The sequence below is a fragment of the Neoarius graeffei genome, chromosome 12, assembly GCF_027579695.1.
Source record: "Neoarius graeffei isolate fNeoGra1 chromosome 12, fNeoGra1.pri, whole genome shotgun sequence".
Taxonomy (NCBI): Eukaryota; Metazoa; Chordata; class Actinopteri; order Siluriformes; family Ariidae; genus Neoarius; species Neoarius graeffei.
The window spans coordinates 58,187,024-58,203,378 of record NC_083580.1 but is presented as its reverse complement, the minus strand read 5'-3'; the positions used below and the strand labels follow the sequence as shown (position 1 = coordinate 58,203,378).

At 39.2% G+C, this 16,355-nt stretch overlaps 1 protein-coding gene across 3 annotated transcripts in view; it reads left to right on the top strand.

Moving 5' to 3' along the window:
* The window catches only part of dub (duboraya), a 64,192-nt gene extending 48,624 nt beyond the window's left edge, over window positions 1–15,568 (top strand). Inside the window, exons 2-7 of one of the 3 annotated variants that reach the window (XM_060936125.1) lie at window positions 6,279–6,350; window positions 8,080–8,157; window positions 10,579–10,647; window positions 13,173–13,367; window positions 13,485–13,968; window positions 15,350–15,568. In XM_060936125.1, the coding sequence (XP_060792108.1) occupies window positions 6,279–6,350; window positions 8,080–8,157; window positions 10,579–10,647; window positions 13,173–13,367; window positions 13,485–13,937 (867 nt within the window). In that variant the 3' untranslated portion in view covers window positions 13,938–13,968; window positions 15,350–15,568. Of the gene's footprint in view, window positions 1–6,278; window positions 6,351–8,079; window positions 8,158–10,578; window positions 10,648–13,172; window positions 13,368–13,484; window positions 13,969–14,063; window positions 15,020–15,349 lie in introns of those variants that run through there. The other 2 variants (XM_060936124.1, XM_060936126.1) reach the window with 2 other exon arrangements.
* Window positions 15,569–16,355: the final 787 nt, after the last annotated feature.

The window sequence follows — 16,355 nt, the reverse complement described above, 5'->3', positions numbered from 1 at the left end:
GAGTAGCTTCTTATTTCTTAAACAACCATGTCAGAAGATGTATCGTGTGGTCATGGAAAAGCTCTTACTGTGTTTCAGAAGAGTGCAGCACATGACAGCAACCAACATCATGTTCTGTAATACCTCTGACTGTTTAATACTAAACATCTTATTCATTTCAGTATTGTTGAGCACCACCAAATTTGTACTTGTCCTCTGTCTTAAAAAAAAATCTGATAAAGTATATGTATATTAAATACTACATCATTTTAGGATCTCACAGAGCTTTTTCTGAAATTTTATTTTATTTTTTTGACTGCTTGAGCAGAGCATCATAGCTTATTTATCTTGGTTTCCTGTTGTGGAAAATGAAATGTTGTTTCGTCTGGTATGTGAAAGGCATGTGGCAGTATAACAGATGTCTTGATTTCTTGCCTTTGGCATTATGCAGTGGCACGTTACTTCTTTAAAAGTACAGATAAAGATTCTTTGACAGCTTCTGAATGGTGTTTAACCATCACGTGACTGTCCTGTTGTCTTTAGAGCATCTTTGCATCTCAGTTCTTTGAGTGAATATGCGTGTTTTCACATATAGACTTTTTAAAAGTACCAAACTGAGCCTTATGGTTTTCACACATGGTCTCTTTAAGCCCTCCAAACAAACTCAGATCCCTCTGAAATGAATCAAACTGAGACCACTTTGGGGCGTGCTCTCAGTTGGGTTCACTTCACAATGCAGTTCACTTAACCTGCACACTGTAAAAAATAAAAATAAAAAATAAGATGTCTAGGGTATTTACATGAAATACTGGGGTATTTAAATAATACTTCAGTGTCTTCTAGGAAGACATGGGTGTATATGGAGGATGCAAGAAAACATGTGTGTCTATTATAAAGACACCGGCGTCTATCAGTAGACACAAGACATGTCTTCCAGGCATTGCTAATACCCTAGACATGTTTTCCAAGTATTTTTAAATACCAGATGTGGACAGTAACAAAGTACATTTACTTGAGTACTGTACTTAAGTACACTTTTTGAGTATCTGTACTTCACTTGAGTTTTTTTTTTAAAACTTATGACTTTAACTTCACTACATTTGAAAGGCAAATATCGTACTTTTTACTCCACTACATTTCTATCAAGGTCATTGTTACTCGTTATTATGAAGCAGCTTTGAAAGTGGATGTTTTTTCTTTTCTTTTCTAAAACGTGATTGATTTTTTTCGCAGGTGGCACTGAGACAGCCTATCAGTAATCACTAGGGTCATGTCATATTCTTAGACTGTATAAAATCAAGTTCAGTGACTTCTCAGCAGCATTATTTGAACACGATCAGTTGATGGCAGAATGGAAGGAGGCGGTTCTTCTGGGGAATGCATGCACCCATGGCCATACCTCGAACCCATGTTTCAGTTTTCTGAAAGGAATAAAGATTCGTTTTGTTTTAAATGTTTTGCTTTGTCTGCCGAAAATGAACCACATCACAGCCTACAAAAACTCACCCTCCAACCTGCGGAAGAATATTGAGGTATATAAACGTTTTATTCCAAGAAAAAGCTTGCAACGAAGTTGTCTGTGCTTTTAGAGCTAGCGATAACATTGCAATAGCTATGCAGTCTGGTTAGTCAAATGACTTTCTATGGATTTTCCCACCAAGTTGCCATAGCTTTGTCTACAGCTAACGTTAACACATAGCTAGTTAACTTGGACACTGTTAGTTTGCATGTAAAAACAGAGTTACACTAGAAGAAGTAGAAGAAACCTTTATTTGTCACATGCACACTTCAAGCACAGTGAAATTCATCCTCTGCATTTAACCCATCTGAAGCAGTGAACACACGCACACACCCAGAGCAGTGGGCAGCCACACTAGCGCGCCCGGGGAGCAGTCAGGCATTAAGTACCTTGCTCAAGGGCACTTCAGCCCAAGGCCACCCCACGTTAACCTATCTGCATGCCTTTGGACTGTGGGGGAAACCAGAACACCCGGAGGAAACCCACGCTGACACGGGGAGAACATGCAAACTCCACACAGAAAGGCCCTCACCGGCTGCTGGGTTCGATCCCAGAACGTTCTTGCTGTGAGGCGACCGTGCTAACTACTACACCACCATGCCACCCATGTTAACATGAATAATGTTAACTTATCTGAAGTCCTTTCAGAAATATGTTTTAGCATAATCTTGCCAAATAAACGGAATGTAGAAATCTTTCTTTTCTAGTAGCATTAGCTACCCAATATGATTTCGAGTTTGAAAAGAGTTTGCTAGCATGTCAGGTGGAGTTTCACTGACTAGCTAGCTTAACGTTAAACCACCATGATGGCACAGCATGTGTTCATTTTTTGAATTCACATTTCTTTCTTTGGTAACAGGGTTAAGTTTTGTAAGCGCTGTGGCAATAATACAGTGATGCATTGACAGAAAATGTACTTTTAATACAACCCCGATTCCAAAAAAGTTGGGACAAAGTACAAATTGTAAATAAAAACGGAATGCAATGATGTGGAAGTTTCAAAATTCCATATTTTATTCAGAATAGAACATAGATGACATATCAAATGTTTAAACTGAGAAAATGTATCATTCAAAGAGAAAAATTAGGTGATTTTAAATTTCATGACATCTCAAAAAAGTTGGGACAAGGCCATGTTTACCACTGTGAGACATCCCCTTTTCTCTTTACAACAGTCTGTAAACGTCTGGGGAGAAGACGTCTGCGCTTCTGGATCATGTTTAGATACGGCTTCTTCTTTGAACTATAGAGTTTTAGCTGGCAACAGCGGATGGCATGGTGAATTTTGTTCACAGATAATGTTCTCTGGAAATATTCCTGAGCCCATTTTGTGATTTCCAATACAGAAGCATGCCTGTATGTGATGCAGTGCCGTCTAAGGGCCCGAAGATCACGGGCACCCAGTATGGTTTTCTGGCCTTGACCCTTACACACAGAGATTCTTCCAGATTCTCTGAATCTTTTGATGATATTATGCACTGTAGATGATGATATGTTCAAACTCTTTGTAATTTTACACTGTCGAACTCCTTTCTGATATTGCTCCACTATTTGTTGGCACAGAATTAGGGGGATTGGTGATCCTCTTCCCATCTTTACTTCTGAGAGCCGCTGCCACTCCAAGATGCTCTTTTTATACCCAGTCATGTTAATGACCTATTGCCAATTGACCTAATGAGTTGCAATTTGGTCCTCCAGCTGTTCCTTTTTTGTACCTTTAACTTTTCCAGCCTCTTATTGCCCCGTCCCAACTTTTTTGAGATGTGTTGCTGTCGTGAAATTTCAAATGAGCCAATATTTGGCATGAAATTTCAAAATGTCTCACTTTCGACATTTGGTATGTTGTCTATGTTCTATCGTGAATACAATATCAGTTTTTGAGATTTGTAAATTATTGCATTCCGTTTTTATTTACAATTTGCACTTTGTCCCAACTTTTTTGGAATCGGGGTTGTACTTAAGTATTTCTAAAAGCAAGTACTTCAGTACTTTAACTTAAGTAAAAATTTGATTGTACAATTTTCACTTGTATCAGAGTAACATTTGACCAGTGGGATCTGTACTTTGACTTAAGTAAAGAAGTTGGGTACTTTGTCCACTTCTGTTAAATACCCAAGACATGTCTTCTAAGTATTACATTTAGGGGTATTTAAATAAGACATGTCTAAGCCCTTTTTCATTTACAGTGCATGCATTGTGAACACAAAATGCTCCAGGATTGCTTGTTCCAAATAAAAGCTACCAATAATACAAACCAATAAAGATCTGAGACCTCCAGAGAAACTATAGTGTGAACAGAAAGAGGACTGTGGCCCTATTAGAGCTGAAGTGAACCAGAAAGAGAACTAAGTCCTCTTTCAAATGAACTCGCAATGTGAACACAAAAAGAAAAGTCCTTTTTCCGTTGGTCCACTTTTTGGCCCACTTTAAGAGGACTGAGTTTGGTTCTTTTAAAAAGGAACATATGTGAAAACACCCTGAATTCATTTGGCGTGTTCATGTATGAAAAAAATGGGGGGGGGAATAGAAAATTGGAGAATGAATTGTAGCATGTTGAATAGTACAACACCTTTCTACACAAATTGAACAGTAGTCCCAAGCTATTTAAAAATATTTACATTACGAGCCTTCATGTTTTCTCAGATAAGTGTACTCAATTGATCCTTACACAAAGTAAATATTTTAATTACACAACACATAATCAAATGTTGATGAATTTCAGTAGCATTCTAGAAAATTAATGCAAAACACATTTGTCTTGTTTTGTATTTTATATTCTTAGTAAGCACAATATGTATTTTCCCTCCCATACTTGATCCCTTACCTGTATGTAGCTTTATAGTACTGGGTGCAAAAGTTTGCCCACCTTTAGCAAAATGTGAGAAATCACATCACAAGCAGGGGTGGAAAACAATATGAACTCAAAATAAAAGTATGTGTTTTGAATGAAAACCTTTGAAACACATTTTGCGATATTATTGTCATTATTTCTCGAGACTCATCATTTTGAGATACAATCTTTATAAATCATCTCATTATTGAAACTTAGTGAATGACATCAGTTTGTGTTTATTTGGGCGAAACTTCTGCAAATATAATACATGCTCTTTGGATGTATTCATTTGCACACTTTCAGGTTTAGTAAATCACACTGTGAGTGTTAAATTAATAATATTTGCATTGACTCCATCCTGTATTTTTTATTTGTAGATAAAAACACCCCAAATAAACATATTCATTAAGACAAACATTCCAAACTGGACAAACGTGCAATGTTGCTGATTTCAAAAGACGCAGTCCTGCATAGACACTGTTAGTAAATCAGCTTGAATTTTTTTTGGGGGGTGCTTTCAAGTTTGCATGTTTTTACACACAAGCTAACTTAAAGTTGTTAGCTGGAGCCTATCCCAGCTGACTACGGGCGAAAGGCGGGGTACACCCTGGACAAGTCGCCAGGTCATCACAGGGCTGACACAGAGACACAGACAACCATTCACACTCACATTCACACCTACGGTCAATTTAGAGTCACCAGTTAACCTAACCTGCATGTCTTTGGACTGTGGGGGAAACCGGAGCACCCGGAGGAAACCCACGCAGACACGGGGAGAACATGCAAACTCCACACAGAAAGGCCCTCGCCGGCCACGGGGCTCAAACCCGGACCTTCTTGCTGTGAGGCGACAGCGCTAACCACTACACCACCGTGCCACCCTATATATATAAAAAAATTTATAGTTTGATGTCCCTGCTCAAATTATATATATATATATATATATATATATATATATATATATATATATATATATATAATTTGAGCAAGGACATCAAACTATAAATTTTTATATATATATATATATATATATATATATATAGAGGGTGGCACGGTGGTGTAGTGGTTAGCGCTGTCGCCTCACAGCAAGAAGGTCCGGGTTTGAGCCCCGTGGCCGGCGAGGGCCTTTCTGTGCGGAGTTTGCATGTTCTCCCCGTGTCCGCGTGGGTTTCCTCCGGGTGCTCCGGTTTCCCCCACAGTCCAAAGACATGCAGGTTAGGTTAACTGGTGACTCTAAATTGACCATAGGTGTGAATGTGAGTGTGAATGGTTGTCTGTGTCTCTGTGTCAGCCCTGTGATGACCTGGCGACTTGTCCAGGGTGTACCCCGCCTTTCGCCCGTAGTCAGCTGGGATAGGCTCCAGCTTGCCTGCGACCCTGTAGAACAGGATAAAGCGGCTAGAGATAATGAGATGAGATATATCATAAATATACAGTAGATGTCATCATAATAAAATGCCAATGGGCTGTAAGAGCACTAAGAGTCCACCAGTCCTTTGTTAAAAATGAGAGTGCAATTGCAACTAAGCCTACAGCTTGTTTAAAAACCCACCAGAACAAAACTCCTCGGGAGAATGTACGTCCTCCCTGATGGCAAGGGTTGAAATGCTGCATGAAGTGGGTGTTGAGGGTCTGTCAGGATGGCCTTTGCCCTCTGAGTGGCTCTAAATTGAACACTTGGTCTGCCTGGTTATTTGATGATACGAGTCTTTCTGCCATTTACAGGTTTTAATGCTTTAATTTCCTCAAGACGAAAGAATTCTGAAATTATTTCTGTCTTCATTCCAGATGACCACACACATCCACACACACACACACACACACACACACACACACACACACACACACACACACACACACACACACACACACACACACACACACTTCCATTTCAGCAGCTGTTGTTTCATGCATGCTTTACACTCCACTAACACTGATGTATTTCAGAATGGGTCGAGACTCTCTGTGGCTGAACTGGCTGGAAAGTTCGCATCTCCCATTCCTACAGCAGATGAAGTGGTGAGGCTTCCCAAACTGTACCTGATCAGTCTCTCCATCCTTCCTCATTCAGACTACGTCTCTTACTTCCTTGTGCTTACATTTTCACACTTCACTCTGCTTAATCAGACTCTCTCAGTCCCTCCATCAACCTACCCTTCCGTTACACTATTATTTTCTTATTAGTTATTGTTTATAATTTACTGGGATTGAATACTCTGGAATTCATGTCAAGCTCAGTCACTCAAAATAAGTCTCAAAAAAAAATCTGTAATCTTGAATCTTCAGTTGCAATTATTAAAATAGAAAAGTGACATTTTATACGATGTGTTTGTAATCTATATAATAAAACAGTGTAATTAGATGTTTTTTTCTGGGGCAATTCAGAAATAAAATGCTTTCATGACTCCTCTAATTAAGAATAACCTGCTGTTATAGGAAAAAATAATTAACTACCAGTTACAGGGACCACCCCCAGGTTGATTATTATCCTAGAACAGCATATCCTGAAATGTTTTATTCCTCTTACACCACAGTATTTGGTCAACAATTACAACTTAAAGTTATAGCTTTAGTTCTGACTGTTACAAAGTACTGAACTGGAAACTCAGCTGAAAGGAGTCTCTTTACAGAAAACAGTTTGACATTCTTTGTGAACTAACAATACATTTATCTGTTGATTTTTAGACTTTTTATTATTAGATTATATGGATCATCTGCTATTAAAGTTTGAATGAGATTAGAACTGAAAACAACATGCTGGTGTGGTCATAACAGGTTGTACAGTACATGCATGTAGACTCCGAGGAGGTGGTTTGACAGGGCTGGGCTGTAACCTCAAAACCCCTCACTGGCAAATCCTGACTGCATGCTAATAAAAAGGACTGTTCCATAACAGTAATAGGTTGTAGCCCTGTGCTGAAATTGCACCAGCGGCAATTTCAAATAACAGAGTGATTATATGTATTATTTACTTCATATATTTTGAAGTTATTTGTGTAATCACTTGAACTGATTGGGTTGAATCCAAAACTGATTAATGAGAAAACAATTAGACTGTAAGTAATATTAACTTCGCCCTACCTAATAGTTATAATAAAAATGGGATGCAAAGCTCTTTTGCTTTATTTTACTATCTATCTATCTATCTATCTATCTATCTATCTATCTATCTATCTATCTATCTATCTATCTATCTATCTATCTATCTATCTATCTATCTATCTATCTATCTATCTATCTATCTATCTATCTATCTATCTATCTATCTATCTATCTATCTATCTATCTAAGTTAAAGGGGTCCCTGGCCAGAAGAACATTGAGAACCCTGATTTAGGCTGCTGATCTTTGCTTTTTTTTTCTCCCCAGCATCAGAGCTTTGAATGAAACCATTTTCAAGCCTCTGTTTCTCACTTTCACTGCGTTTATTATCAGCGACCTGTTCTTTTTTCTGCATTCCTGCCCTTTGTATCCATCTCTCCTGCTTTTCTTTCCCATTTCCCACTGATTTTATTCACAGACATGTGACTATCATTCTCTTGTTTTCTTTTTTTTGTGGCGCTTCCTTCAATAAATATATATTTTGAAGGGTGATGAACGAATGAATTCTTTGGAAAAGTTATACCCGATTGTACTTTTGCTGTCTTGCTCTATTTACCAAACTTGTCACATCTGATCCAAGCTCAACTCTTAAAAATCTGATGATCCAGTGTGATAAAAAATACAGCTTTTGTTTCACTGTGTTTCAGAACAAGCCTGTACGGAGGAGACCTCCACGCACACTGCCACTTCCTGGCAGTAATGATGTGGCTCAGGGTCAGGACGAGGTAAGACAAGATGAGATGCCTGAAGGGAAACCATATTTTGCTCGGACTTGTTTTGATTACAAATTCACAAACTGTGAGAAAATATTTCACTGAGCTGTTTTCTGTATCAAAGAAACTGAGAGGTTCTACTTGGAAACTTTTCTGAAAGGGAAATGTTCTACTGGAGAGTTCAATATGTAATTAATAAAACATTTAAGGGTGTGCTGTTATACCACTCTTATGCCACAGCCATTTTCCAAAACTGCAATTTTTATTTAACAAAGACCAAAACCAGCCAGAGGCGATTCTAGAGTCTGCTGTGGCCCCAAGCAAAAATTTCCAGGGGGCCCTTCTGACCAGTGTTCATCACCAATATGTTATAAATAACCTGACACCAACGAAAAATATATGAAACCAAAGTTTTTTAAATTCCAAATGTGAAAATACAATGGTAAAGAACAATAAAAACAATAAAAAACAAAATAAATAAGCCCTCGGGCCCCGACTCTTGGGGGCCCCCTGGGCCAGGGGGCCCCAAGCAGTTGCCTGCCTTGCCTGTTCACAAGCTGCGCATCTGAAACCAGCAGGCTCAAGGACAGTTTCTTTCACCAGGCGGTCAGGAGGCTCAACTCCCTCCCTGTTCTGCTCCTCCTCCCCTCTCTGCCCCCTGCCACAGATTCTGCCCGTACACCCCCTGCCCCCCCTTCAACATCTGACATCATGTCACCCTCACAGTTCCCCCCCCAACACACACACACACACACACACACACTCTCAACATTCATTCGCACACTGAACTCAGGGACTGCACATTTCACTTTACTTCGCTCATTTGCACTATTCCGCACTACCTCACCTTAACAGCTATTAGTTTATTGTTTATACTGCTTATTTTATGTTTACCTGCTATACCTCAAGTGCCCTTGACTGTTTATTTTATGTCCTTTTGCTCCAATTTATGTGTGTGTGTGTGTGTGTGTGTGTGTGTATATGCGTGTGTGTATATATGAGTGTTTAGTCTATGTCTATTTCTTATCTAGAGTGTTTATACTGTTTATATTGTTTATTTCAATTATTCTATTTTTATTTATTGCATTGCCTGTTTGCACCATGGGCAGAGAGGACTGAAATTTCATCTGGGCTGTATGTCGAGCATGTATAGCATATTTGACAAAGTTGACTTGACTTGACCAACATGGCATACTTGTTATCCATTTCATGTTGTGGAATGCTCCCAAGTCAAGTTAGTACCTGTTATATAAAGAGTCATTCCTTCACTGCCTTTCATATTTTTTTCTTTCTCTTGAATAAAACAAAATAAAGAATTAACAAGACAACAAAAATGCAGCTTGTTCCTGAGAAACCAGAAAGTGTAAAGTCCTCTGTCCTGAAGACCTTATGGACAGTTGCAAGAAGCTGAGACTGGAAACTCCTTCCATAAACGGCCCCTTAGAAAAAACTTCAATCAATCACTGCTGGTTTTTTTCTCTCTTATTAAATAACAGCGTGGTTTAGTCTGTTTATTAGCCTATTGGTCTTAGAATAGTTGGAGCACTTTATATGTGGAGCACTTTTTTAATCCTAGATGGAACATTCAGTGCGTTTACATGCACATAGAGAGAATCGAATTTCTGCCGTTGCTCGACTGAAATCGAAGTTCAAAATGCCATGTATACACCTTAGCTCGGCTGAAATTGAACCGAACTTGATTTCTCGGAATCGAGCTACACGACCTAGATTATGCGATTTCTGCCGAGCTACTTAGTGCATGTATACCCTATCGAGCTAGTAGTCGAGCTACTTACTGCCCCTTCCGGAAGTGACGAGTGACGAGACCACAAGCGGGAAACACAACAGCCTCGGTCGGCATGACAACAGTAGTAGCGAGCAGCAGAAGAGGTCAGGAGGAACAAACGGAGAAGAGAAAATGGCGAGCAGAAACGTGCACTTCTGGAGCAATGAGGAGACAGAGTTCATGCTCATTCAGTTTAAGGAGTTGAATATATTAAAATTCATGGACGGGAGAAAAACGCGCAATGGAGAACACGGAACTGATAACTTTGTTTACACTCTTGAATAGCTCTTCTTCATGACGACAACCGGAGGTGTACCAACACGATGGGGCGTGTAGCGCCACCTGTGGCTCGGGTGCACAATGCACCTCACACAATAGCCCGATTTCATTGTGTGCATGTACGATTGGATTTCTCTGGCACCCTGCTGGGACCTTCAGCTCGATTACCGACAGCAGCTTGATTTGGATGTGCATGTAAACGTAGTCACAGTTTTAAGATGTTGGGTTGTACATTCTTGTGCAAGTTGTGCATTCTTATTTCTTCATCTCTGTTGCTTGAAGCAACTTCTTGCATACAAGAACATTTTGCATACAATCATACTTTGTTTCCAGGGTTTATTCATTTGTGTATGTTATTTTGTAAACAGCAGAAAGCAGAAGTGGAGTCCCACCCGCCGAGAAAGAATCGAAACTCTGCCCTCATTGAGAAACTACAGGTGGGTGGGTTTTTGCTGCAAACCATCTTCACATCTTCACCAAATACCCCAATCATAACACCTCCCCTACAACATACACACGTACCGTATGTTTGTTTCACTACCCCTGTGAGGACCTTCCATTGACATAATTATTATTGCAGTTAATTAAAGGGGAACTGAAGGCAAATTTTTTATTATCAAAATTCAATTTCTCATTTTATTAAATATAGGAATGCATTTTTGATCGCTATTTTGTCACTGCTATAGCAAGTTATGAGTGTTTGAAATATGCTCTGTAATATATCAGCCCATATGTCAAAGCAATGGCCATAAGCGAGATTCGTTGAGACCTGTGCGAAACATCGTAGGACGGAAGTAAAACATACAGCGGAAATCAAAGTGACCAACATCTGCCAACGTTGTCAAAAGACACGCGCGCCCTCTTTCGAATGCTGATGTAAATCAAGCCGGAAGTTTTGTTTGATTTGATAGCAATCAGGAAAGTTTGAAAAAAGTAGACAGTAATCATCATTTAAACTCGTTTTTGTGGAATATTTCGTTTGGAAAACAGTTTTCAAAATGGCGGCACTGACACCTGGCTGACACTTCACGTTTTGAAGTCTCGCACAAGTCTCATGAAGATCGCGCGGATAAGCAACGCCTGCCATGGACCAAATGAACTAAATTCAGCATGGCTAAAAACCGAATAGGCCGATAAGTATAATATTTAATTGCAATTAGTTGCCAATATGAGTCATGATATAAGGTTACTAAAACCGAAAACGTAATTGAATAACATGTTAATTAAGAAATAAAGCAAGTTTAAAAATGACTTCAGTTCCTCTTTAATGCTGTGCCTGCATCTCAACCTAACCTTAACCTTAAGCTCAGTAATGAAAAGTAAACTGTTTGTCTCTATTATTATTATTATTATTGTTGTTGTTAAAACACACACACAACAGCAATTTCCTTATGGGGACCATCCAAATGTCCCCACAAGGTCGAAATTGTCAGATTTTACTGTCCTTGTGGGGACATTTGGTCCCTAGTAGTAAATAAAAACAGGTACACACACGCTCTCTCTCTCTCTCTCTCTCTCTCTCTCTCTATTTGGTCTCCCTCTAGTGGCAAGATATGCATATAGCGATATTATTTGAAGCCTATCACACAAGTTTTACAGTAATGAGTCTCCTTTTACCCCAGTATATACAATCTCAGGATCTCTGCTAGGCTCTGTATTTGTTTAAAAGAACACAGGATGGTTAAAGGAGAGAGTTCTTTCTTTTTATTTTATATAAATCTTTCACAACTTTCTGTTGATATTGGCATGCACAATAGCAGGGTATACCTAATAAGGAACGACACACATTACAGTTTTTTCTGTAAATGCTTGCTTTCTTCCCCTGTTTTTTCTCTTTAACATGGTGTGTTTATTTATTTTGCTGTTACATGCTATTTTAAAGTGCTGTTTAGCAGGAAAGGAATGTCATTTCATCATTGACATAACCGGTGGGATTGGCGTTAACAGGGCCAGAGCATGATGTCCATCCTTCTTTGTAGAACCGCTCTTGGTAGATCAGCTCAAAAACTAATAACCCAAACCACCATGGACTCCAGCAACCAATGCCAAAACTCCAGGAGTGCAATGACAGCCATTGGCTATGTTTCTAGTGCTCACAAGAGGACAGAGAGAATCAGCATTCCATTGATCACCTTAACGGGCAATCCATTGATCACCCTAATGACTCCCGAGGCCGTTCACATCCAGCCCCCAGTGACCCACACCAACAGGATGACTCAACGACACCTTAGATGAGCTTTTCATCCATGAGAGGATAAATACCTGATACTCCCTACTAGTCAGACAGAACTGAAGAAGCCTTTCGGATGAGAGGTGAAACGTCTTCAAGAATCTTCAAGCAAGTCCAGTTGCTCTCTTTTACCACCCACAGTTTCTAGTGCTATGGTATTAACCATCTGAGAAATGCTGTCCTCAGCTCTAAGGCTTCATGCTCAGCAGTTTGTCTCAGCAAGCCCAATTGTTTCTGAGTCCACTCTTACCTAGCCAGATAATTGAAACCAAAATCATTAATTTTAGGGCCGAAGCCACACTTCAGTGGCATCCTCCTGATAGTTTCAGGTTCAAGCCTTCCTCTTGGTGCTCAACCAAGAAGTACAAGGACAGTGTGTGTGGCCATGTCCAAGAGATTCTTCCAGAAGAATGAAGAACCGACATTTGACCTGCGTCACTCAACTTCAAGCTCAACTGCATCCAGGAAGAGTCCAGATCAGCATCTGCCAGCTCAGGGACAAACCTGACACGATGTACGGTTCAATACTGTGGCTCCACCCATAACACTGAATTCTATGTACTTTATTCTATGGACTTCAATGCAAGGAATACATCAAAAGCTACATGCTGAGACCCGAGAGACCCTAGAATCGTTAGACAACATCAGATATTGAATGTATCTCATCGGTTTGATTACATCTGGGATAAAATTGTGTAAATTTGATTTTTCGATGTGTTATGTTTGTCACAGGCAACTCTTTCACCAACAGCCCTCTTGCCTTCCCCATTGAGTCCAGGAGCTGGGAAACCACAGCTGCCATTTTTTCCACCTCACCCACCCTGTGACCCAGGAAACTCAACCTCAGCATCCAAACTGAGCCCAACAGAGGCCCCAGCCAGCTTCGAGGCCCCTGCGGAAAGCACTGTCCTTCTAAGCGTCAACAAGGTTAAAAAAAACCTCATTGCCACCGTTCAGTCTTTAATTAGAAACAGTATTACTTATAGGGAGTGTATGTTATATATTGAGATTTAAAATACGTGTTGCTCTGGATCTCACACACAGGGTCGTGCTCGTCATTCTATCAAACGCCGTCCGCCATCTCGCCGACTCAGGAAGTCCAGTGGGGAGGAAGAGGAAAAGACCTCCTCACCTGTCTCTGGTCCGACAACTCCAGACGGAAAGGAGAATGATGTGTTTGAGAAGCAGAAGGTGGAGAAAGAGGAGATTGATGGTACTGACTCAGCGTCTGCTACGTCTGAACAACAGCAAGATCAAGAGCAATGTGAAGCCTCAGCGGATTCAGAACAGCAGCCCTTAACTTCAACAGGAGGAGAAGACGAGAGCAAGGAGTGTGTTGTGTTAGCTGAGAACAAGGAGACACTAGACGAGGAGATGAAGTCTGAGCAACCTGAGTTAGACAGCAGTAAAGAAGAATCCATAAAACAAGAGCCTGATGACGAGACAGCCATGGAGGCACAGAGTGAGCCAGCAACAGCAACAGATGACAAAATATAATGGGAAGTGAAAAAAGAGAAAGAAGACAGAGGTGAGGCTTTGGTTATGTTGTTCCTTATAGGAATTCCTGCTTATTTATTTTTCAATGCTTAATCTAAATAGTTGTCTGTGTTTGTCATACTGCAGGAATGTAAATGCTCCAAGCAATGAAAATAGGAATTCTGCTCAAGGGATAGTTCAGTAAATCCAAGCCACATGGGAGAACCACAAGGGTGAAACAGAGGCCCAATAGTAATGTGAATAAAATGCCATGAAACCTTCCAACAAAGCTTTATCTCCAGTTAAAGCTTTTGGCCATATATATATATATATATATATATATATATATATATATATATATATATATATATATATATATATATAATGTGTGTGTTAAAGTGCAAGTTCATCACAAAGAGGAAAGAAAACCATTTTTTCTTGTACAGCTTTTTTTTTTTAACATTTTGCTAACATCTTTTTTTGTGCTGGTAGAATTATTTCAGATTCAGTATTTGATGGCATTTTGTATATACATTGCACTAAAGTTGTTGTTGTTGTTGTTGTTGTTGTGAAGGATGGATGGATAGATGGATGGATGGAATATTCTAGTGAAGGATGGATGTTGACATGAACCTGCTTTTTATTTAAACTCCAAAACACTGGGATTTAGAGCAAGTGTATAGTGTGTTGCCAGATACAGTCAGGTATTATGTTAAAAATCAATGTTTTAGTCAAATAATAAAATCACAGACGTACATGTTCCAAGGATTAACAGCCATAGGAGTGATAGCTGAATCGTGCTTTAAAGTGCATTAAAGTTGATTTTCACCCTTAAACTAAAGCAAGCACAATCTTGAACCTGTTTGAACGTGACACGATGTGTGTGTTGTCAAGAATTTAAACATTTGACAATATTTCTGCTTTCCAAAATATACCTCTCTGAGTTCTACATTGAATGAATCAAAGGCAGTTACCATATCAAAAAGTAGTTAGCAGTTTAATAATCATACACTGGAAATACTTCCATTTTAGTCTTTTTTTTTGCACTGTGATGTTTTTTTTTAAGTATGTGAATAAAAAAACTTGCAGTTATGTGTACGTCATATTGCTGTGTGCTTCTTCCTATAGTGCACTAGATGGTTTAAGCTGTTTCATTGTGGTAATTTTAGATGCCTTTAATTCAGAGGTGGAAAGTAATGAAGTACATTTACTTGAGTACTGTACTTAAGTACACTTTTTGAGTATCTGTACTTTACTTGAGTATTATTATTATTTTTTTAAACTTATGACTTTAACTTCACTACATTTGAAAGGCAAATATCATACTTTTTACTCCACTACATTTCTGTCAGGGTCCTCGTTACTCGTTATTATGAAGCAGCTTTGAAAGTGGGTTTTTTTCTTTTCTAAAATGTGGTTGTTTTTTTTCGCAGGTGACACTGAGACAGCCTATCAGTAATCACTAGGGTCACGTCACGTCGCAGACTGTATAAAATCAAGCTCAATGATTTCTCAGCAGCGTTATTTGAATACGATCAGTTGATGGCAGAATGGAAGGAGGCAGTTCTTCTGGGGAATGCATGCACCCATGGCTTTACCTAGAACCCATGTTTCAGTTTTATGAAAGGATTAAAGATTTGTTTTGTTTTAAATGTTTGCTTTGTTTGCCGAAAACGAACCACATCACGGCCTACAAAAATTCGCCATGCAACCTGCGGAAGCATATTGAGGTATACAAATGTTTTATTCCAAGAGAAAGCTTGCAACGAAGTTGTCTGTGCTTTGAGAGCTAGTGATAACGTTGCAATAGCTATGCAGTCTGGTTAGTCAAATGACTTTCTATGGATTTGCCCACCAAGTTGCCGTAGCCTTGTCCACGGCTAACATTAACAAATAGCTAGTTAACTTGGACACTGTTAGTTACCGTAGCATGTAAAAATGGAGTTACGGTAACATGAATAACGTTAACTTATCTGAAGTCCTTTCAGAAATATGTTTTAGCGTAATCTTGCCAAATAAACAGAATGTAGAAATTTTTATTTTCTATTAGCGTTAGCTACCCAATATGATTTTGAGTTTTAAAAGAGTTTGCTAGCATGTCAGGTGGAGTTTCACTGACTAGCTAGCTTAACGTTAAACCACCATGATGGCACAGCATGTGTTCATTTTGTGAATTCATATTTCTGTCTTTGGTAACGGCATTAGGTTTTGTAAGCATTGTGGCAATAATACAACGATGCGTTGACAGAAAATGTACTTTTAATACTTAAGTATTTTTAAAAGCGAGTACTTCAGTACTTTGACTGAAGTAAAAAATTTACTGGACAACTTTCACTTGTATCGGAGTAACATTTGACCAGTGGGATCTGTACTTTGACTTAAGTAATGAAGTTGGTTACTTTGTCCACCTCTGCTTTAATTAAACATCGCTCCTTTTCA